Genomic DNA, 22,805 nt, shown 5'->3' with positions numbered 1-22,805 from the left:
GGCCAGGCAGGGGCTGCCGCAGAAAGGCTGGGCTGCCCACCCCAAGGTCACAGCAGGGGATGAGCAGGGGGGACCTGGCAGCACAGGGCTCGGAGCCTGCAAAGTGCTCCCACACTGCCATCGGGGAGCTCTGTGACCCCAGGGGTTTTGGGGGCTTCAAGCAGGACGAGCCTACAAAACCTGCCCGGCATCCCAGTGCTGGGACAGGACTGAGACCCACCTCTTCGTTCCCCATGAAGCTCCTGCTCCGTGTCCTTATGCCCTACAGGGCCAGAAAGCCAGAACAGCTCTTTGGGGCACCGAGTTTAGAAACTAGCAAAAAAAGAGATGGGGAAAGCCCTGCAGGAGAGGAGGATGCTCAATCCACACCTGGGCTCCAAGTCCTGGCCCCAGCCATGACTTTGTAGGATGCAGACTGCACCCCAACCAGGCACCCACCCTAGGTCACCACTTGCAACTGGCTCTGAAGGTGCAAAGACCAGAGAAAAACTGAAAAAAGCAGAGAGAAGAAAAAACAAATCTGCTGTCTAAAAAAGCAACTGTCAGCCCCTCTCGATAAATAAGGAACTAGAGGTGTAACACTGCCCCTGTGGCTTTGTGAACCCTCCTCCCACACGTTCCTTCCTTCCCATACCCATTTAAAAACTCCCATCTGGAGCCCAGCAGCAGGAGGAGCCGCCAGCAATGTGACACCAGTCCCTCTGGATCCCTCATCGATCCGGAAGGGAGGACGAGCTGCCTCCGTCAGCTCCCCGCAGCCCTGCTCAGCCCTGGCGCCGCCATGCCCCCACCGAGGACCGCAGAAAGCCAGGCAGAGGATGTGGGGCTGGAGAGGACCTCCAGCATCCTGCCCCCCACCCCAACACATGCTGCCCACGTCCCCCCTGCCCCTAAACATGCTGCAGGCCACAGGCAGGTCAGGGGTCCAGAGGGAACATGGGCAGGGAGAGCAGGACATATGGGGACTGTTGCCTGCAATGGCACTCTGCTTCTGCCTCCTCCAGGGCACCCTGACCAGCACAGATCAGAAGCAGCGGCAAAAACACAGGGTGCTGGAGTACCTCGCAAGCTACAGAGCAATGGGCCGGACCCCCCAGCCAAGCACTGGTCCTCCTGCCCCTGGCAGAGCCCATACCAAGACCTTCGCAACTGCCTTTCCCTGGCGGAGGATGCAGTTAATGCAAGCTGTGTTTATACAGGGCATGTAGAGCTGTAATTATAGGCACGATGTTATGATAACAGGAAATCCGTGCCCCGTGGAGATGCAGGCAGAGAAAGGCACACACGGAACTATTTGCAAACCGCCACCAACAAGCAGCCTTTTGTGCCGTGGCGGGGTACGGGGAGAGAAGTCTCCCCGGCGCCGGGCTGGAGCCATCAGCACCCACCTCCACCCACTCTGCCCAGGTCAATGGCAAAGCCATACAGACCCGGACAGACAGAGCCCGCCCTGTGGCAGCTACAGGGCAAACCCAACCGCCCTGAGACACAACAAGATGGGCTCTGATCCACCAGCAGCCAGGACTCAACTTCCCTAGGTTATAACCTTTCCAAAAGACAGAGGTTTTGTAAATTTTATGGGCAGAGAGGAGCAAGGGGAAATTGCCCCTCACTGGCCCTTTGCACATTACCCCCAATATATCAAGTCATGCTACAGTGGAGGCACAGCCCTACCTGTACCCCCAAAGGGCCAGTGAGGTGAACGGCCATCCCTCCCCAACAGCATCAGTGAGGGCTTTCCTACCTTTTTGATCTTCCCGCTCCGTGTGCCCGCAAAGACGACGGTTTGTCCTCTATAGTCGTAGGCAGCCACCGAGGTCATCCCATCCTCCTTATCCACAAAGAGCGGCGTCCCCTCAATGGTGACAGTCCCACCCAGCGGCTGGTTAAAATCCTGACCACAGAAATTGTCGTCGATCTGCAGTGGCTGTCAGAAGAAAACAGAGGAGAGATGAGCTTTTTGTCAATGCCTTGACATGCCGGACCTCCCAGCTGGCCATCAGCCATCTCTCACCTCCACCCCATCAGCTATAGCACCTTTGGCAGCCCCATCCCTTGCCCCTCCTGTCCCAGCCGTTCCACCTCACCAGCCAAGGGAAAGGATGAGCCAACACTTCCCTAAAATTCCCTACACGCTGATGTAAGGCACTTGGGACACATCCAAGGCATGCAGCCCCTCTCTGCATCTGAGCAAGCTTTGCAGACCAAAACCAAGGCTCTCAGTCCTCTGTATCTTACAGAGCAGCACTTAGAAACCCAGCAGGAGCCAGCGCAGCATCCCTGCTCCCTCCGTCCCTGCCGCTACCATCACAGACATGTGGGATGCTGGCACGAGCTCCCCAGCACACACACACCCCCCTCTCCTCTTCACCCCGGCACTAGCTTCAAAAAGAAAACAGCTTGGCAGGAAGGCAGGAGGGGCTGAATCCTGCACCCCAGTCTTCCCCCAGAGACAAAACACTTCCCAGCCAAGGCCGTGCCAAGACAACAGGTCAGGGCTCCTGACAGAGCCTCACTTCACATAGCAGAGCCTCCAGCAAACACGCTACCCACCTGCCAGCCCTGTTCCTCCTCCTGCAGGAACGTCTTCGGGAAATCCCCACATTTTTTTCATGCTGCCTTGCCCCAGACGAGGCGCCTGGCTCAGCCAGCTGCCTCCTCTGTTCAGCGCTCGCCCACGGGTCTGGGAGAAGCTTTTGCAAGCTCTGCCTGGGCAGAGGCAGGGCTGCATCGGCCTCAGGGCTGCGACGGCAGGGACCTGCGGCAAGGACAGTCGCGCCGATGGGCAAGGCACAGCCAGAGGGATGCCCCCTCTGAAAGCCGGGATGCAGGCGGGGGAGCAGGACCACGACCAGCCCCGCAGCGCTCGCCCCCTCCATCGAGCTTCCTTGCCACATCGCCCTGACCTGCTGCTGAGCGGAACAGACCCTGGCCAGGGGTACCCATCTGGCCTGGGGGGCACATGGGTCTCCCGGAGGTCCCGTGCTAGGCAATGGCCTCACGTGGTAGCACAGCACCAGCAAAATCCATCCCCAGCAGCCCCCGGCCTGTCCCAGGCAGTGAGGGGCTCTGGCCAAATCCCCAAGGGTGGCAGCGAGCCTGGGTGCAGAAGTTTAGGGTGGCAAGGTAGGCATGGCCAACGGGGAGACAGCCTGCTCCGGCCACGGGGTTTTTCTGCTTCACAAGGTTCCTTATGTAACTTTGAATTTAAAGGGGAGAGAGGTTTTTTGGCAAGCAGCGGCCTCCAAATGCATGCCAGTTCCCAAGGGATTTTAAATCCATACAGCATGTGCACAGAGCATATGGGAAAATGCCGAGCTCCCGAGCTCCATGTACACAAGGGCAGTATATAGCTCCGTGATGCCCACTCGCCACTGCCTAGGAAGCAAGGGTCAGCCCAGCCCAGCTCCCACCAGCAACCCGCAGTCACCCACGGGGAGGAGGGAAAACACGGCACTTTTCCATGCCCCCGTGCAATGCACTCGCAGCCACAACAACGGCATCAGGGTCCCGCAGCCGCGGCGAGGCTGCTCGCCCTCCTCGCTGTGCCGCCACGCCAGCCCCAAGGCCAGCGGCCCCACTCCCGGCTGCAGTGGGGGCTCAGGGCCGTGCCAGCCTTCCAGTGTGGGAGGACTGGGAATGATGCCAGCCAGTCACGTTCAGCCTCCCCGGGCAATCTGGGGATGCTGGGCTGCTTCCTCAGTTACTTTAACTTCTGTTTTTGCTGGGTGCCTGAGTTAGTATATAGCCAAAGACTGACTCCCTTCCCCGCCTGACCTTTGCTCACCCTTCCCTAAACTGGGGGAACTCCTACAGCCAGGCGTGAGAGATGTGGGGATCCCCAAAACAGGAATGGGGGGCACCACATGCCTCTGCAAGCACGGGAAAAGGGGAATTAGGACCTCTCCACCCATCCTCTGAATCCCAGCCTTGCAAGTGCCCTCTCCTATCCACCAGCCAGCACACGCACTAAGCATCCTCCTCTGCATCACCAGGCTAGACATTTTAAAACAGCGAATCTGAGAAAATTATTTTCCCAACCACGAAGCAAGATGAGAGTGATGCTCCAGTCAATATCCAGCTCACATCTGGATACCTGGGATCCTTCAGGCACTTTGCATAGAAAAAACCGGTCTCTGGCCCCAACAGCCCTTCTGCCCCAGTAAAGCGCCCCAGCACCTTCCACTCTGCCGCCAGCAGTAGCAGAGGAGTTAAGGGCAATGCCATGAAGGTATTTAAGCCCCGGCAGCCCCTGGGTGCAGTTTGTGCTCTCTCCGCACTCAGTCTGCAGCTTCTCCAACCCTCGGCTGCTGAATATGCAAGAGAAGAGATGTTTATGGTGTTTACTCCTCTTTGCTTTGTCTCAACAAACTCTCTGGGAAACGACAAATACAGCTGCGCTCTGGGACCATGAGGAGCGCCCGCTGCCGCCACCACGATGCCGCCACCACCTCGATAAATAATTACGCCGACAATTAGCTCATTAACAGCAAACTGCCTCGTTTAGGGAAGTGCAGGCAGGCAGCACAGCGAGGTTGGGCCAAGGGCGGCAGTATGGGGGTTACGGCACCAACCGACATCCCTGGCGGATGCGGGCTGCGGGGAGAGGCGAGGTGGAGGGATGAAGGGACGGAAGGACAGAAGGACAGCTGTCCCCTGGCCAGTGCCGGCAGGGACCGACACGCACCACAGCATGCGAGGGCCGGTGACCTTGCAGCGTTTCAGCTTGCGGATGCTGGGATCCACAGGAGGCATCAAGCTCTGCCCACTCTCCCATTTGCACGGGTGTTTGCCGGGACCATGGCCTCAGCCCATTGCAGGGGGAGGGCTGTTTGGGTGGGGGGGTGGGGGGCGTTGTGGGTTTTTTTAATTTAATTTTTTTCTTTTGTTTTTATTTCAGTGCTTTCCTTTGGCACCCCTCTTGGTTGCCCCTGGCCCTCAGACATCCCAGGCCCCCACCTCCTCAGTGTGGCAGCCTTCTCCTCTCTCCTGGCACTCCCCAAAATAGGGTCAGGAAACTCAGATTTCCCAGAAGCAGCAGCCCGCAGAGGGGGAAAAGTGGGCCCGCAGCACTGACCAAGCAGGAGCTGACATCTCCTTGACATGCCTTGTCTCATTGCCTCCCTTCAAGCCCACTTACCAAAGCAATGAGGGAGCAGACAGCAGAGGTGAGGCTCACACCACTCAGCATTATTAATTAGCCAGTAATTCACCAGTTAACACCGTTACAGGCTCACCCCATCCCCCTAAGCCCCAACAAGGGCTTCGATAGTGGATGAGGGGGGACACGAAGAGCCAGGGAGGCGGTTGCAGGAGGCAGGTACCAAGCGCCAGGCTGGGATGCCATGCTTTTTGCACGTTAACCGCTGCCCAAGAATAATCCCGGTGTGGTACAGCTCGTTAACACCTGCATTTCTCTGGGCTGCCCCCGGGAAGGATTTGGTTTATCCTGGCCGACCTTGGCCCACTTGCTGCCCTTTTCCAGCCCTGCCACATCAGACCCTCGTCCGCCCGTTTTGGGGACAGGCATGTCTGGCCATGGGCATGCAGACCTCCAGTCCCCGCACTGGGCAGAGGCAACAGCCGGGCTACACAACACAGAACCCCTCTTCAGTGAAACACTGCAAGCAGCAAAAACTCTGGATGGGCTCAGGAGCGATTTAAGCAGTGGGGCTGGAGCAGGGGAATGGACCGGACGGTCCTGCAAGGTGCCTTTGCTGTGTCCATGCTCGGGTCTGAGTGCCCCAGCAGGAGGGGTCTCGCTTCCAAGCCAGCTCCACTCCCCTTCCCACTGCTGGATCACTGGATCCCAGAAGTGGAGAGAGACATACAGGAGAGGGGAATTCACTCCACTCACCAGCGCCGGGGAGGAACCACTAACATCTCCTGAGCTGGCTGCCAAGCCTGGTGGCCTCTTCTCCTGGTTCCAGCACCGGCTCAAGAGAATCGGAGCTACCCTGCAGCACTGGGGGATGAGCATCCCTTATCCCCGCATGGCTCAAGGTCTGGGACTGGGGTGCCAGTAAAGCCTTCTCCAGCATGGACCAGCCTCAGCCCCTTGCCACCACAAAGGAGCAGAGCAAGAGAGCTCCTGGGACATTTTCCATACAGATGGGGTGTAAATCCCAAGCAACTACTGACTTGAGCAATTACATTCTGCCTCCTTAAAAATAAACTCAACATACCCTTTATTTTCTGGCCAGCGCTCACCACTGAGAGATCCATCACTGCCACAACCCCCCCCAGAGGTGGCTGCATTTTATTAGGGGCACAGAAAATCTTGCCAGAAAGAGGTTACGTGCTCCACAGGGGCTGGTTTGGCTTGCACTAGGCACAGCAAGGGGCTGAGGGCTTGACTCACGATCCAGTCGTGCCTTTCCCAGCTCTGCTTGGCAGCTGGAGCAGGACGGGGACAGAAAACACCACCTGGCTCCCCTGGGGGTGGGCAGCAGCCCCCAACCCATTCAAAAGCAGGAGCCACCCCACCGTGCAAGAGTCACGTCTGCAGGACTCAAAGAGTACCTTGAGATCCACCTACTCGCACGGGCTGGCCACCACGTAGCAATCCCAGGACCCTCCTACCAGGAAACCACCCCCAAAGTGCAGGGGGGCAGAGCCCCCTCCCCAAACCCAGGGGGCACGGCACTCCATGGGGCACCGGGAGAGGCAAGCCGGGAATGTGGGTGGAAGCGGCGAGCATCTCCTTCGCCGGAGTCAGCAGCTGCGCGACCCAACAGGCAGCAGTGTAACGATTTCATCATTTTCCAGCAAAATTGAATTAGTTCAAAGCCAAAATCCGATTTGCGAGCCCAGCGCTCTTGACAGCAAACCCTTTACTTTGTCAGGCAGCTGTTAGCTGTCTCCTCCAGAGCTGCAGGGAGCAGGGTGGGAGGGAAGGCAGGGCTGCTCCGCAGGGACCCCCCTACCCACCTGCCTGCATCACCAGGCACCCAAAACCCTGCTCAGGCAGGGCTAGAGGCTTAGTGATGGGTGCTGAGCACCAGCAAGTGGGGCTGGGAGTAGGCGGGCGACAGCAGGGGTATCGGGACCTCCACCAGACCCTCCCAAACACAAACACCAGCACCCCAAAAACCCCTGTCTGCCAGATATCTGACCCTGCCTGGGGACTACCCAGCCTAGCTTGGTAATGTCCAGCGTAAGACATCCCCACCACCCAGAGCCGTAGCCTCCCTGTGACCGCTCATGGTTTATAACGTTGCCTGGAAAAAAAATCCAGCAATAGTAATAGTTCAGCTGGAAAACAAACCCAGAAGGCCAAGTGGGAAGGTCCCCTGCTCCCCACTGCTCATAGGCCCCACACCGAGCAGCCGAGCGACAAGCAGGGGCCAGACGCACCCAGGCAAGCACCAGGCAGGAGGACACATCTCTGGGGACAGAGGGGAGCGCTCCCTTGGTTGGGAATCACTGCTCTGGGATGCCAGCACCCGCCTCCTGCACCTCTGGACAACAGTTTGCACTGGCCATGCTCAAAATCCACCTCGTTGACGATGCCTTGTGCCCTCTGTCCTCTTCTCCAGCACCGCATGGAGAGGACATGGTCCCTTCACACTGAGCATCTGACCAACTTCTACCAGGACCGCCAACCTCCCCGCCTCCCTCCATTAGGTCTGCGCTCCCCATCCCCCACATCTTACTGCCCCCAACTCCTTCTGCTCGGCCACCGCCAAGCCCCAGGTGACACAATGCTCAAAAATTCACACATGCCATCTGCAAGGGATTCCCCTGCAGAGCGGCAGCAGATGCCCTGAGTACTGAGCATTCTGCCCTCCCAGCCCAACTCACCAACACTCCCCAGATCCACAGGGCAGGGGCACCAGAAGCAGGCACCTGCATCAGCATGGGGCCCCTCGCTTGGGGCTCTCTGAGGGCACCAATGCAACCCAAACCCAGATGGCTGCCCCACAATGAAGCCATGATCTCTGCAAGGAATGCTACTGAGCAAGCCAAGCACCCGGCCCTAACAGTGTCAGTCCTCCCACTGGGAAAAGATGGCTCAGGTCAAGTCACTTGGAAGGGTCCGGCCAGAGAGCACCACCAGGAGCCAGAAACAGCCTGGCTTGGGTAGAGACAAGTGGGAACTTACCGAGTTGATGCAGCCCAGCTCCTTATTCAAGAGCCAGGGCAGCGAGAGTTTCCCTTCCCCTCTGTAGCACGACTGGATACGTTCCTTGATCTTATCCTTGATCTTCTTCAACGTGAAGAGGCAGAGCACAGACTCCTTGGGAGGCTTAACCCTGTTTTTCTGGCCCTGGGAGAAGATGGTGAAGAGGATATCCTCCCGCTCCGAGATGCCCAGGTACTTGGCCAAAGCCTTGCCAGGCTTGGTCAGGTAGGCGTCCTGGATCAGGCGGTACTCGATGCCGTCCTGCACGCAGCCGATGGGGAACTCCACGTAGGAGTAGAACTTGGGGTCGTCCACGCAGAGGCGGACGATCTTGGAGGTGAAAAACTGCTCCCCGGTGGAGTCGGGCGAGGTGAGCTGGGTGTCCAGCTGCAGGGTCAGGTAGTAAACAAACTGCTCGCTGCTGAAGCTATAGATGTAGTAGATGTCAAAGGTGGGGAACTTGGAGAGCGTATCCGAGGGGATCTTGAGCTGGGAGGAGACAAACTCGTCCTGGTAGACAAAGCCAAACATCTCCGCGTTCTCCTCGTTGGCCATCAGCTTGCGGCTGGAGAGGGTGGGGAAGTACTCTGACTTCCCGTCAATGGGCGTCCCAATGAAGAGCTTGTTCTGCCCATTCAGCACCTCAATGATGACCCCAGACATGGTGCCCGACTCGTTGACGCTGGAGAGGTAGTGCTCCTTGCGGTGGTGGGGCTCACCCAACTTGAAGAGGTCGTCCAGCCGCAGGAACTGGCAAATACCCTGGGAGGCACTGCCGCAGGCAATCAGCCGGTTCCCCGAGTAGTCCACCAGCAGCAGTTTGTTCACGTTGTTGGTGGTGACCAGCCCGTGTGGGCAGGACTGAACGCTGGGCGGAGGGTAACACTTCTCATTGTCCTCCACGGGCCCCGTCACGTGGGTCCGCAGGAGCGTGAGGTTATTGGAGAGCTTGTAGATCCGATTGACAGCCCCCACGTAGACCTCCCCGGTTTTGTTGTGGACCACCAAGTGCGTCAAGCTCCAGTCTGTAACCGGGAAAGTCCTAAAGGGAGACTTGGGGCTGCCTTCCGCCAGCGGTAGCCAGGTGCTCCCCAAGAGCAGCAAGGTCCAAACGTTGATGGACAAGTGGTGCTTGAGCCAAAGGAGCCACATTGCAGCAGCCTCACATCCAGCCAAGGCCATGCCCAAACCCAGCCACAAAATAAATAGAAACAAACCCAAACTAAAGGGATGAGGGAGAGAGGAGGAGCTAACGGGACACAGTCTCCTCTGCTTCCAGTGCGCTTGGCATTCAGGGCATCATGGGCACAGCCAGTCCGGTCAGCCCTAGAGGGAGAAAGACAAGAGCAGCAGGGTTAGGAGGCTTTCCTGAACAGTATCAAGCCTGTTCCACCCCACCCAGCAGAGACTCTGCTGCTTCACACTTTTCTAGCGGGCAGCCTAACAAAACATCCCCCACCACCTCCTGCCCTGATGGAGACACATCCCCGGTACACAGACCAAGGGATCCTACGGGATGCTAAGGACAACCCCGCCTGGTCGCACACCGCTGTGCACAGCATGTCCCGACCAAGGAGCTACCACGCACTTTGTCTCACCATCCCAGCCCCACCGGCCAGCAGCCCCCTCTGAGGGGCACCATCCTGCCCTCGCCCCCACCCAAGCCCCCCCGGGAAGAGCAGCAGCCACCTGAGCGTGCCTGCAGCCGCTGGCTGGACCAGACCGGCACATCCCCGCAGGCAGCAGCCTGGCGATGAGCTCCAGCACACCTACCGCATACAAACGCCTCGGCGGGGCGTAGCTGGCCCTGACCTGCTTTTAAGACCACCAGCAGCACCAAAGCGTTAGCCTGGGATGGCCGCTAACAAACCTCAAGAGGAGGCACCTGGCCTGCTGCTCCCGCCCTGCTCCACCACGGCACTGGGAGCGGATGCGAAAACCCAGTTTGTAGCAAGCACAGCCCAAGCCCCTACACAGAGGAGGATCTCAAAAGCACCTTTTAAAGGCGCCGAGAGAGCCGAGCCCTGGCATGCTGCCTGCCGTCCCTGCCACCTGCCTGCCTAACAAACCCCAGGAGAGCCACAGGCAGGAGGAGTTGGGGGGAGCAAGCGGGCACAGCAAGGAGAAGCACGTCCTTCTGGCATTTATATGCGTTAATAAACGCAGGGGCAGCCATCACGCGGTCAGTTTGAGAGGCTCCGGAGGGACGAGGGGGCACAGGCAGGGAGGATGGAGAGCTCTGCACACCGCTGTGCCACGGATGGGAGCAGCAAAGCAGCAGGGAGCCAGCCAAAAACCCCACACCAGTGTGACCTTTGCATCCCCGGCAGTGGGGAGGAGATGGCTGCAGGTAGCTGACAGACAGCTCTGCTCTCTGTGTCTGCTCAGCAGCCCCTCAGTTACACCCCCTCCCCGTCATCTCCACTCCCCCCCCAGGCACAAGCACCCCTGGGGTAACGTGGGGTTGTGCAAACCCCTGCCAGCACACAGCCCGTCCCACTGCCACCATCACAACCCAACCACCCAGGGTGGGACCGTTGCTCCCAGGGGACCGGGACAGGAGCTCAGCCCTCAGTTCCCCACTCCAGCAGCTGCAGATAAGCCTCTCCCAAAGCCAGCGGAAGAGGAGAGCCTCCCTCTCCTTATCGCCCATCTCTGACTCAGCCCAGGATAACCTGCTGGAGGACGATCCCCGCCAGGGAGTGGCAAAGGTAGGAAATATGGCCGGAGGTGATTGCTCGGCTCTGCTGGCATCCCACACCGGGCAGGGTGTCATCAGAGGGCAGCCGGCTGCGCGCACCTTAACGGCAGGGCTGCGGGGGGCCGAATGGCTACCCCAGAGCTTGGCAGCCTGCTCTTAGCAGGGCTGTGGGACCCACCAGCCGAGCCCCATGCAAACCTTAGGGGGGCTGCGTTGTCACTGGGCCAGCGGCTGGGCCGTATGGGTACCCCAACATCCCACAGAGCATCCTTTGATTCTGCTGCCCCCTTCCCAAGCCACAGAGGCAGCCAAGGAGAGGTCTGAGGGAAGGGAGAGACTTTTTCCCCCTCTTCTCCCACTCCCAGCAAACACAGAACCCCTCTCTCCCTTCCCAGGGCAAGCCCAGCCCTGGCCAGCCCTGCCAGCTCTGCTGGGCCCCCAGCACTTTGGCCAAAGCTTCCGCACCAATTCCAAACCCTCTCTGCAGATCCGCCATCTCCACCAGCTCTCCTCTGCCCACGTGCTCACCACCCTGCTCCCTTCTGCCCCCCAACACATCCACCTCCAAGCCAATAACCTCAAGGGAGATTTGGGCAACGGCGTACGAGCAACACTGAGACCAAAGCCAGGTGCCACAAAGCTCCACGCGTGTGGACACAACCAAACCATGAAGCCATCAGCCCTGGAAATCATCCCCATGGTCCTAATCCCCCATTCCTACCACCTTTTCCAACAGCCACACTGCCCAGCATCTTCATTTTTACAAGTTTGTCAGTAAGACCGTAACCACAAGCACCCCAGATCGGAGCTTATTAGCCCCAAACCACACCGACGCATGGGACCAAGCCGCGCTGTCAGCACAACCAGCCCCCCGTTAGCTCAGAAAGCCGCCAGCCCGGCAGTGGCAGGCAGTGCGGTTTCCTGGTGGGTTGCTGGAGGGAGGTTTCCCACCCCAAGAAAGGGGCACGGCTCTCACCAAGCTGCCGCAAACCACAGGGCTGACACCCTCCAGGAACAGTACGGCCAGCACCCTTGCAAGATCACCATTGACACAAAACTCACGTGCCAGCGACACGCTGCAGAGAGAAGGAGGAGCGGGGAAGGCAGTGGAGGTGAAAGCATGGGGATGCCAGCCAGAGCATCGTCCTGCTGGGATGGGCGAGTGGGACAGGGAAGCCACTTTCTTGGTGCGTTTCTATGATTCATCGTTTCTATTTTGGGAAGCGGGCAGGAGAGCTGGAGGTCGGGCTGCTGCCACAAAGCAGGGCTAGAAACCCCAACAGGAGATTCCCAAATGAGCGTAGGGAACTGCTACTCAGGAGTTGGAGAAAAGCAAAGTGAGGTAGAGCTGGGGCAAGCAGAGATGACACTCTGCAGAGCTCCGCTGAGATTTCTGCTCCTAAATATATGTTAGCAGCAACACCTCATCCTAGTGCCCTGACACCAGCGGGGGTTTTGTCCAGTCCTGCTTAAAACCATCAGCAGCAACTACTAAAAAAAAAAAACAGCAGGAATGGTTAGTTTGCTTTCTTCGGGATTAAATGATCTGGGTGCCCAAGACTTGGACTGAATTAAAGTGGGGTCCAACACCACAGCGGTGGGGGCAGCAGGCAGTCCTGCACTGGAGCACAGGCGCTGCTTCATGGGAGCAGCCGGGAAGGAACAGAGCGGGGGCCAAAGGGCATTTCCCTCCCGTCACACTGCCTCCAACCCCCGCGGAGAGGTCATGGTTCGGCTAACGGCAGAGCAGCTCCTCCGCCAGCACCCGCTTTGAACCATGCAGCACCCAAACCCCTCAGGGCTGCACTCAGGCAGCCAGCCCAGGACCAACGCACCAGTGCCGCCAGGCAGCGAGACCTGCACCGCACACAGCACCGCCGCGGTCCAAACGCACGGAAAACCAACCCTGAGCGGACACCCTGGAGCCGAGCCCAGCCCTGAAACAGGCTAAAATAAAATAATACACCCCAGCCTCGATACATGAGTGCCAAGTGGCAGAGCAGGACCAAAAATACACCCCGTTACGCTGCCTGGGCAGCAAGCGATGCAGCGCAGAGCATCCTGCAGCACAGAGCATCCCCACGCAGGGCTGGCTCACCCCATAGTGGGGCCATGCCACCGGCAAGACAGCACTGCAGGCTTGTGTTTTGTTTTCCATGGGCACACGCATATATACACACACACACACACACAGCAGGAAACCTGCCGTCAGAAACAAAGCCGGCGAAGCAATCGTGCAAGCACCAAATCCGCCCCAGTCCCTTTCATCCCAGGCCAGAGAGGACATTTGCTCACGGTTTCACCTCGAAAGCGGCCACGCCGAGATGGTCGCAACTGCTGCATGAGCTGGATGGGGCTGCCCCGTCTCCTCACGGCCAACGCTCACGCACCCTGGCTTCAAAAGAGCCTTTTATCAAAAAGCCATTGACATGCCCCACAAATGCCTGAGTCCCACTTGCTTGCTGTTAAAGAGGTGGCAAGGGGCCCGCAGCATTCATCCCCCGAGGCTGCAAGCTTCCTGGTCCCGCAGCATGGACAGAAACCTGGGTTTGGAATGGGAGATCATGTTTTGGGAAAATAATCATTGCTTTTGATAGCAGAAAGCAGGAGTAGTGGGATGGAGAAACTAACCTTAAAAGGCAAAGACTGGACAGAGCATTAAGGACCAGCTCTCCACTCGTCCGGGCAGCAAGTCCAGAGCACTGACAGATGCCGAGTCAGCACCGGCAGCCAGGCTACAAAGCAGCAGCTCTCACGAAAACAGCCGAAGCCAGGGTTTAAAACATGCCGACAAGCACAGAGGTGCACATCTGGCACCCCCAGATCCACTTGCCATCCCCACTCCTGCATCACCAAGACCCCAGCAGACTCACATCACCGCTGGTGCTGTCTGCCACCGTGCAACAGCCCGGCAGGACCGCCGCATGGTTACTGGGGTCCCAGGCAGGTCTGCACCCCCAGGGTTAGGGAAAGCACGGTTTGTCTTGGAGAGTAGCTGCTCTCAAGCAGTGGGATGAGGCTGCAAACTGCCCCAAGAGCTTTACAGCCTTGCACTTTGCAAGGGAGGCTATAAGAGTGAAGCAACGGCATTGAAAACCCCCATAAAACCGACCCCCGAAAGGGGAAATGTCATCTAATGGGTCTTTACCTGCAATCTCTCCAAGTCACTCGCTGCTCTCAGCAATAGGAAACAGTCCGAGAAGGGACTGGCTCCATTTTCAAAAGCACGAGCTGCTGAGCTGCCAGTAATTAGCAAAGGGGAGAGAGGGGAGATTATCCGGGGGAGAGAAAAGCCCGCAGGAGAGCCAGCCTTACCATACAGCTGGTGTATTTTTAGGTTCCTCTGCCTGGGAAAAGCCTTGCAACAATGAGGAAAGGCTGGTGGTGGTACCGAGTTAGAGCTGCAGTATGTATGCAATCCTCTGCAACAGGGCTAAACTTTAACTCCTTCCTTCACCGCACACAGTCATTAAAAACTACTTGGCTAGGGTGTCTCCCCAGCAAACAGGTTAAATCATTGCAAATCTTATCCCTGGCTCAAACCACACCCTGATGAAATCAATAGCAAGTTCTAAAGCTGCCCTGCTCCAATCTCCATTACTGTCACCTGCAGCAGGAATATCTTTAGCATCTTCAGTTTCCTCCCAGGCCCCTGCCATCCCCCCAGGCAGGGGCTGAGGACCCTATCCTGCCCTGCCACTGCAGCGCACATGGGCACAGCAGCTTCCACTGCCGCTCTGCAAGGATCTTCGGGACAAGAAATTCAACCTCTTCTGTCCTGAAAAACATGACAAGGAGAAGTGGCCATCAAGGGCTTCAGGAAGAAGCGTGATCCTCAGCCAAAAGGGCCATAAAAGAACAAGTAGGGAGGAAATTAAATAGTGTTTCTCAACCGCACAGTTCCCCTTCTCCGGTCCTCCACAAGAAGTCATGTCAGACCAAGGAGAACCTCTCTGGAGTCACCACGTGCTCTTGCCATCAAGGGACTACATGCTGCCCTGCAGAGAGCTGTTCCCAAAAGGGCTCACGATTATTTCCAAGATGGAAATGCAGGCTTTCCCCCAGTCACAACGTGCCAAGGCAGAGGCACACAAAGACAGTCTCCGCAGATCCTGCCTGGACTGCTTGTCCCTGCCATGGAAACCGAACATGGACTGAGACCTTACACATATTCCCCAACTCCGTTCCGCTATGCTGAAAGTGAAAGCTGATGGCTGTCCTTTCCTTTATTCTCACAACTCATCTGGGTATCAAAGTCCCTATAGGGACCCTATAAGGGCTGCCGAGGGGCTTTCTATATGCAGCCCACATGCTGGATGTGTACTTCCCAAGAGGAGAGTGCACCCCATCCTTCCCTCGAGCTCCTGCAGCCAAGGGAGCAATATAAAGGTCTAGACTGACCGATGCCTGGGATGGAGACCAACGCACAGCCCACAGCTGACCATCCACACAGGACACAGCCTGCTGCCTCCCCATCCTGCTTCAGAAAGGCTGTGCATCAGCATACATGGAGCACAACACCCTACCCCAAACCCTCCGTGCCTCTTGACACGCTGCAGTCCCTGACCTAAGGCGCCACGACCCCAGCTACGGGACTGCGGCTTCCTACTATAAACACCCAGGCCAGCTCAAGGCTTCAGACCCCAGACTGATGTGAATTTTGCCACCTCAACCAGGACCAATTATCAACATTTTGTCCCCAGATTCAGAGCAAAGTCCAGACCAAGTCCCCTGAAGGCCACTTTCCACCTTGGCTTTCGCCCACGCGCTCCAGACCCTGGTTCTCACATCCCATCAGTCCATTGCCCCACGTAAATGTCCTGAAAACCAGCCCTGCTGGCAGAGGTCACCTTGGTCCAGCTGGACCTGCAGGGACCCAGAAGGTCACCCACCAGCCAGGTCTCCCAACAGTCAGTAGAGAAGTCCAACGACTGGTTCTCTGGCCACCAGCATCTTTCCCTTGTCTGATCTCACTCCATGTGTCATAACACATTGCTCCTCACTCCCGAACCCGCCGTTCCACGTCCTTCGCTGGGCCAGGGCAGCCACGAACACAAGCCTGACCCTCCCCAGATCAATGCACCTCTTCCAGCCCAACTCTCCAGGCTGGGCTTTCCCCTCTCCAACACACGCGCACACATCCGCACCTCCTAACCGCCTCTGCAAGGCCAGCGGGAGAGCTGCGCTTCCCCCAGATCTCAGAGGGAATCCAGTGAGCTCCTGCTTTGCAATGAAGCACTGCCACAGGAGGATTCCTGGTTGCTGGACCCCCTCTGCTCCCAGCTAAGGGAGGTCGCTGTGAGGCTGGTTTAATCCCAGCTGAGCTGAAATTCCCATGCTTCCGCCCGGCCCCGTGCTGACACCAGCACTCATGCCATCACGTGGCGAGCTGAGCACGACTGCTGCCAGAGTTAGGGCCAATTAAAACAGACCACAAAACTCCAAACGAGGTTTCCCCAGCTAAACCCCAAGCCGTGCATGCCTTTCCTTCCCCCAAACATCCCATCCTTCCCTCTCTGCCGTCTCAGTCGTGCTGCCCCGAGCACTGCAGCTGGAATCGGCTCAAGTCCCGGCTCCTCTTGCCCTGCAGAGGTCCCAGCTCAGCACAGCCCTGTGTTCTATTTGCCCAAGCTGGACCTGACCCAGGAGCAGCGAGACAACTGGAGAGCTAGCAGAGACTTGCTCGGCAGCGGCACGGGCAACAAGGGGAAGGGGGAGAGCCAAAAAGCCCCCCCACAGCAACACCACCACAGGGGAAACCACTCCAAGAGGCTAACGGGGGGCTTCACTCGCAGCACAACAAGCGCAGGGCATCTGATAAAAACCGGGAGGCACCGCGCACACCGTGGCAGGGGCTGCGCCTGCACTCTGCTCTCCTGCTGGCAGCACGGCCCCCCACTCCAGCACACCTCCACCCCAGCCACCTGCAGCAAGGGGGTCTTACCCAACTGACCTGGGGGTCTTACCCATCCAACCCGGGCAGAGCAAAAGTCGAAGCGTGGGTGCAGCGCTGCCCAAGAGGTGCTGGCTGGGAGAGAGAGCAGAGCAAGGCTGCTTCTGTTCCTGCAGATCCTGGTTGCAACCTCAACCCATGCTGGACACAGGCGCGCCGCTACAGCCTGACTCGGTGCACGAGGGGCTGAGACCCCGACAGGCATCAGCACAGCAGACCTGCTCATTTACTGCAAAACTGAGGGGAGGGGGGAAAAAAAAAAAAAAAGAAAAAAATCTCTGCCAAAAATCCACTTTCTGCTAATGAAGGTGGCTGGATGGTGGCTCCAGCAAGCGCCGCCACCCCACAAAGGGCCAGGGCGAGACTAAAGGCGTCCTGCTCGGAGTCCCGGTGCAAGCCGACACGCACCCCTGGCACGGGCGCATCCCTCCCTCCTGCCTCTCGCCCATGCAGGCACGAGGCCGTGCAGAGCGGGACCTCTCCCACGTGTGCCGGCAGGCCTGCGGGCACCACTACCGTGCCGATAATAAGGAATAATAGCGGGTGTCAGTGGAAGCCAGGGCTGCCGGCGGCCTCACGGGCTCGATGGCAGCTCTCCTTCGGAAGCGGCGCTGCCTTCCTCCTCCCCCATTTCTTCCCGATGACATCAGCCTGAAAAACAGGTTCTTGACTTCAGAAGGGCTCATCGGGCCGATTCCGGTCCTGCCAGAGAGGGGAGAGCCCCCCGTGACTCCGGAAAGGATGCAGCCATCCAGGAGCCAGACCCCGAGATAAGCAGCAGTGGGCAGGCAGGGACCCTGCTGGCATGCCAGCACTCCTAGGAATAAAAACCACCGAGGAGGAAATGGGGGTGGAGGGAGTGCGACACTGGGGAACGGATTTTAAGTGTTTTACAGAGGCCTCGGCAGCTGTAAGCTCGAGCTTGGGCTCACACGCTGGCTTTGCCACCGCTCGGGTACCGGGGCAGCCCGACCCAGCCGGCGCAAAAGCCAAAGCTCAGGGACGGCTCCTGGCCCCCTCCGGCTCTGAGGCCAGCAGCAAGTCCTCAGGCTGGCCAAAATGACAAGACAGCACTTAACACCGCCCAGCAAAGCCTTCCGAGGACCACAGTGCTGGACTTGGACCAGCGGGGAACATGATTCTGCGAAACATCCTGCCCACCGGCCAAGCTCGAAGATTATTTTTAAACTCCTCCTAAAATATTTTTGGGTTTTCCTCTTCCCCTGTTGAAACTAACAGTCTGGACAGGAAGAGCAAAGCAGCCGCCTGTACACAGAGCACGGCTGCACGCACAAAGCAAACAACTTATTGCCATTATAATTACCTGTGATGTTATCGGCAGCTCTGACGGGGTCAGCATTCGCAGAAGGAAATGTGGTTTTCACATTGTGTCATTTGAAACGTTAGACCATCCTTCCTCCCACCCTGCCCAAGGGGTGAGCCACTAGCAGTAACCACTCGCGCCGACATGACATTAATGGGGGGGAACAGCCCCTGGATGTGGGACTACATCACGCAGGAAATTTCTTCCCCCAGCACAAGCACCGATGGGAATCCGCCTTTCCTCTCACCAGGGGTTTACTTCTGCAAGAGCCTGAATATTTTGACACACAAGCAGTTGCTTAACTAAGCACGTAAAGCAAAAGCATTTGCAGGGTTTCTACAACGATGCCAATATTTGCCTGGATGGGGGTAATGCCGGTTGTGTCCGGGGCCCGATTCTCTGCGTTAGCCGGATTGGGCCCCGGACACAACCAGCACTACCCCAGAGGGGCTTGGAACGTCCTGGGAGGGCAAGCATCCCAGCTGGCTTCCCAGTAATGGTGGGAAACCAGCCCTGCTCCTAACCCCTCATGTGCTGGACCACAGCTCTGCTCCACCAAACTCCCAAGAAAACGCGAATCACTCAACATGTATCAGTTCAAAACACCCATGCAATTAGCAAGATATTTTTTTGTCTCCCTCCAGTATAATTATATACATTTTAATGCAATTACCACCCCTGTATTTTGTACATTAAACAGTAGGCAACCGAAGGAAGAGGCGCGCTTTATTTTTCTTGGCTTTGCCTTACTGAAAATAATAGTATGTTTCAAAACAGCTCCGGCAGAAGGGCTTATCTTCACCCAAGAAAGACGGGGAGCAGATGGAAAACGGGAAGGGGGAAGGAGAGATCTCCCGAAGGAGAAATGGGGATTGCAGTGCCCCTCCGCGCTGCCCTTGCCCTCCAGTCCCCACACGTACCTACACCTGGAAACAGTCCCCAGTACAAGGGGCAGGACTCGGAAACAGCCACAGCCTCTGTCCTCCACTGCCGACAGAAAGGAAAACCAAATCAAGTAAATGGTCGTCGGTTACTCAATCCCTGAAGCCGGGGTCATTAGCCGGATTAAAGCTCCCAAGCTCCGGCCAGCAGCACGGATAGCAAAGTGCAGCTAAACTGCCCAAATTGGATTACTACTGCTCCTGGGTCTCCCTGCCAAGTTGGCCAGCAGATTGCGGGATGCTCAAGACAGGGGAGGCAGGTGCCGAGCCCTGGGGCTGATCCGCAGGCTGCGGAGGGGGAGGAGGAGGAGGAGAGATGGAGAGGAGACGGTTCCCGCACAGCAGCTCCCCCAGAGCCACGCAGCCTGTACCCGGCACCCCTGCCATGCTCTCACCCCGGGCACTTTCTCCAGCGAAATCCCTCACAAGCTCAGCTCAAGGAGCAAAGAGGATATCGCGCCCTGGCTCGCACCAGGCCCCGGATCAACCCCAGCAATAACAGATCTCCTCTGCGGTTCAGGCGGCTCCCGAGGGTCTCGGCCCCTGGGCACAGACCAGCACACAGCAGCCCACGGGGCAGGGGTGAACTTGGCCCCCATCACGTCAAGGCACCCCACACCTTAGGGATGGAGTGGTCACCCAAAATAGTCCGCCTTCCACCACGCAAGGAGACTTCAGAGAAGAAAGGAGCAAAAGTGTTTATGAAGGGTGAGCCTGACGGTCTGCATGTGGAGTTTTTCTCCAGACTCAAACATCTCGGCACACCGGCAACAAGGAGGAGGTTTGCCAAGCCTTGGCTAAAGGGAAAATAAACTTTTAAATGTTTTTAATTCAGGGTTTTAAGTGGTGGCTTCCACCTGGAACAAGGGCTGGAGGCAGCCGCAGACGCAGGATGCTCAGGGAAGCAAGGCAAACAAGGACACCGCCCTGCGCCCGGCCACACTCTGATGAGCCGGCGGGAAGACGGGTGTTTTGGCTACACAACACGCCGAGTGCAAGGGAGACAAGCTGTGTATGCCCGTGCCCGGCATGGAAACCATCAAGATTTATTTATTGGCTGGAGCTAATGATGCACCTCCATGATGCACACGATATTTGCTCAAACTTGGCTTCCAAGAGTAGCTGGAGGACCATGTTGGGGTATCTACGTGGCTTCCGTGCCGCATCCCGGCCAGGACTAAGAGGGGCATAGCTGAGGCTGTGGGTCAGAGACGGTGTCAGAGCAAACGTGTTCTCACCACACACCACCTATCTGTAGTGGGATGTGACCCATAGCACTGCCTGGAACACATCATGGGCTACAGCCAGAGAAGCAGCTGGCTCCAGCCTGAAGCCAAACGAGCCACCCCAGCACTGGACAATGGCAAACGCTGGTTCCTCCCCATTTTGCATGGAGCCACAGCACTCAATACCTTGCTGGGAAGAGGAGCCCCAGCCCAAACCCCAGAGAGGTAAGGGATCATGGGCCATGCTGAACCAAGCTCCCCATCACTTGTGATTCCCAGCCCTCGGGCCTTCCTCCACACAGATGGCACACCACCGAGCCGTTCACCGGTCAAACGCTGGCCAGGAGCACTCTGCCCACTGGTGTCTTCCAAACAGCACACAAGTATCTAATGACACAATTTGGAGGAGACATCAATGGATCACAGAGAGCAGCAACCCAACATCTCCACGCATGTATCCCACCAGCCCAGGTCAACGCAAAAGTCTGAGCTTGCAGGTAGCGAGGATGGCATATGGGCATCGGGGTGACCCATGCCCACCTTCCCGTCGCCGCACAGAGGGATGGCAGCACCTCCGCTGCCCTGCCTCCTCCAAGGTCCACCTTCCTTCTGTTGTGCCAGGAGTGCCAAAAAACACGACTGACCCCTCACTGTGGACAAAAATGACCGCAGCACCAAAACACCCTATACAGAGAGGTGGCCAACAACAAAGCCCAGCAGGACTCGGCAGAAGCCCGATGCCGCAGGGAAAGCTCCCCCCGGTTCGCAGGGAGCCAGCGGCGGCAGCACCGGGCACTCCCGCTCAAAAATTCCCAGCTCAGGGCCGAGTCCGGCTCTCGATGGTGGTTAGTGCTACAGCCAGGAGCAAGGCAGGTAGCAACAAAGGCCCTGACCTACACTCAGCCTAGAGAATAAATACGTACAAGTTTCCTTCGTTAAGTCCGATCCCAGGGCAGGATCCTTCCCTTTGTTCAATGGATAGCAAACGCAGCAAACCCACCGAAATAAATTGCCTGGCATGACATTTACACCCAGGGAGCAGGGCAGGGGCCGGCCCCGGCTGCTGCTGTGATGGAGGAGGGGAGGCAGCCCTGCCAGCACGCAGCAGCGCCGCTTTTATTACCCTCTTCCATTTCGGCTGCGCAAAGCTCCGGCGAAACAGCACTCGCCCGGAGCTGCCGGCGTGGCCCTCGGCCCCGTCTCCGCCGGAGTTCAGAGGAGTTTGTTTATCTCTCGCAAGGCACTCTTGCCTCGCATGGGAAAAGGGCTTTGTGTTACCGAGAGGCACAAGGGCTCTTCTCCACGGCTCCGTGCACCGCCCGAGTGTGCACGAAGGCAGATGCCTCCGCTCTGCTCCAAATCCAACGCATCTATTAAAAAAAAAAAATAAGCCAAGAAGGGAAAACTCTTGCCAGCGCCACTATCGTCATGCTAACAAAAACAATGGCACCAAAACTTTAATCTTCAGGGTATCAGCTGCAGAAAGCCCAGCCACCCAAAGGAGCAGGAGCCAGCCAGCCCCTAGCGCTGCCACCCCGCAGCCCCCCGGGAAGCAGCGCATCCAGGCTGACCGCTCTCGGAGGAGCGGCACCGGCAGCCAAAGCCGCAGGCGGATGGGGAGCACCGGATCACACGCGCGATCGGGTATTTTGAATCCAAACTTCCTTACCAGCCTTCCTTACAGCCCCGTGCCGCCACGCCGCTGCCAGCGCCGGCATCCACCGGCACCAGCAGACCGCGCTGCGGGGAGCGGGCAGAAGCAAAAACCTTCCCCCCTCGCAGCCGCTTAAGAAATTATCCATGCATCCTCTCAGAGGCTTCTGCCCTGCTGCTTTTCCTTGGCTTCTCCACCTTTCCACCCGGTTCGGTCACCAGTGTCTTGAGAGAGAGACATCGAGTCACTCATTTTACCCACTGAGTATATACAAAAGACCCTGGGATTGTTCAGGAAGCAATTAGCCGCTGTTCAGAGGAAAATGGTGTTTTCAAATGGATAACCTTTGATGTAGTCAATAGCCTCAGCTCCTCTTTTTTTTTTTTCTTCCTTTTTTTTTTTCCTCGAAGCCACACACAAAAGAAATAAAAAAATTAAAAAAAAAAAAAAAAATCCAGCAGAAGGCTGGTAATTCCCCCCGACACAGCCCTCGCTCAGCAGAAAGGGATTTTCTCGCAAGCCGGAGGAAAAGCAGCTCCGGAAGGGCAGCTCATCTGCCCAACTTTTCTCCCCTCCGAGTCCCAGAGCATAGGAGAAGGATCATGAATATTCATCCCCCCCCCCGTTAGCAGGTTCTGCTTTTGTTTTGTCCTCCCCAAAGCAGGAGGAAGGAGGGAGCTAACAAGTGAGGTTAATGCCTGTCTTTTCTCTCCCATCCATCTCCTCTTTAACCAGTGACCTTCATGTTAAGCCCTGTTTACACACCAGCCCTCCTCCCCTAGCTCCCCCCACCCCGGCACTCGGCCAGGGGCAGAAGGAAGAATTTCCCCGCGAGGAGAACAAGGGAGAAGAAGGGATTTCGGGATTTATTTCAGCATGCC

At 57.5% G+C, this 22,805-nt stretch overlaps 1 protein-coding gene across 3 annotated transcripts in view; it reads right to left on the bottom strand.

The window, feature by feature from the left end:
- The window catches only part of PLXNA1 (plexin A1), a 122,379-nt gene that overhangs the window by 97,675 nt on the left and 1,899 nt on the right, over nucleotides 1–22,805 (bottom strand). For 2 of the 3 annotated variants that reach the window (XM_049826526.1, XM_049826524.1), the window contains exons 2-3: nucleotides 8,105–9,451; nucleotides 1,745–1,927 (exon numbers count right to left, since the gene is read on the bottom strand). In XM_049826526.1, coding sequence (XP_049682483.1) covers nucleotides 1,745–1,927; nucleotides 8,105–9,307 — 1,386 coding nt within the window. In that variant the 5' untranslated portion in view covers nucleotides 9,308–9,451. Of the gene's footprint in view, nucleotides 1–1,744; nucleotides 1,928–8,104; nucleotides 9,452–21,939; nucleotides 22,231–22,805 lie in introns of those variants that run through there. The other variant, XM_049826525.1, reaches the window with a different exon arrangement.

This window comes from Accipiter gentilis, chromosome 23 (assembly GCF_929443795.1).
Source record: "Accipiter gentilis chromosome 23, bAccGen1.1, whole genome shotgun sequence".
Lineage (NCBI taxonomy): Eukaryota > Metazoa > Chordata > Aves > Accipitriformes > Accipitridae > Astur > Astur gentilis.
The sequence above is the reverse complement of the archived record's forward strand: the minus strand, read 5'-3'. Positions and strand labels throughout refer to the sequence as shown.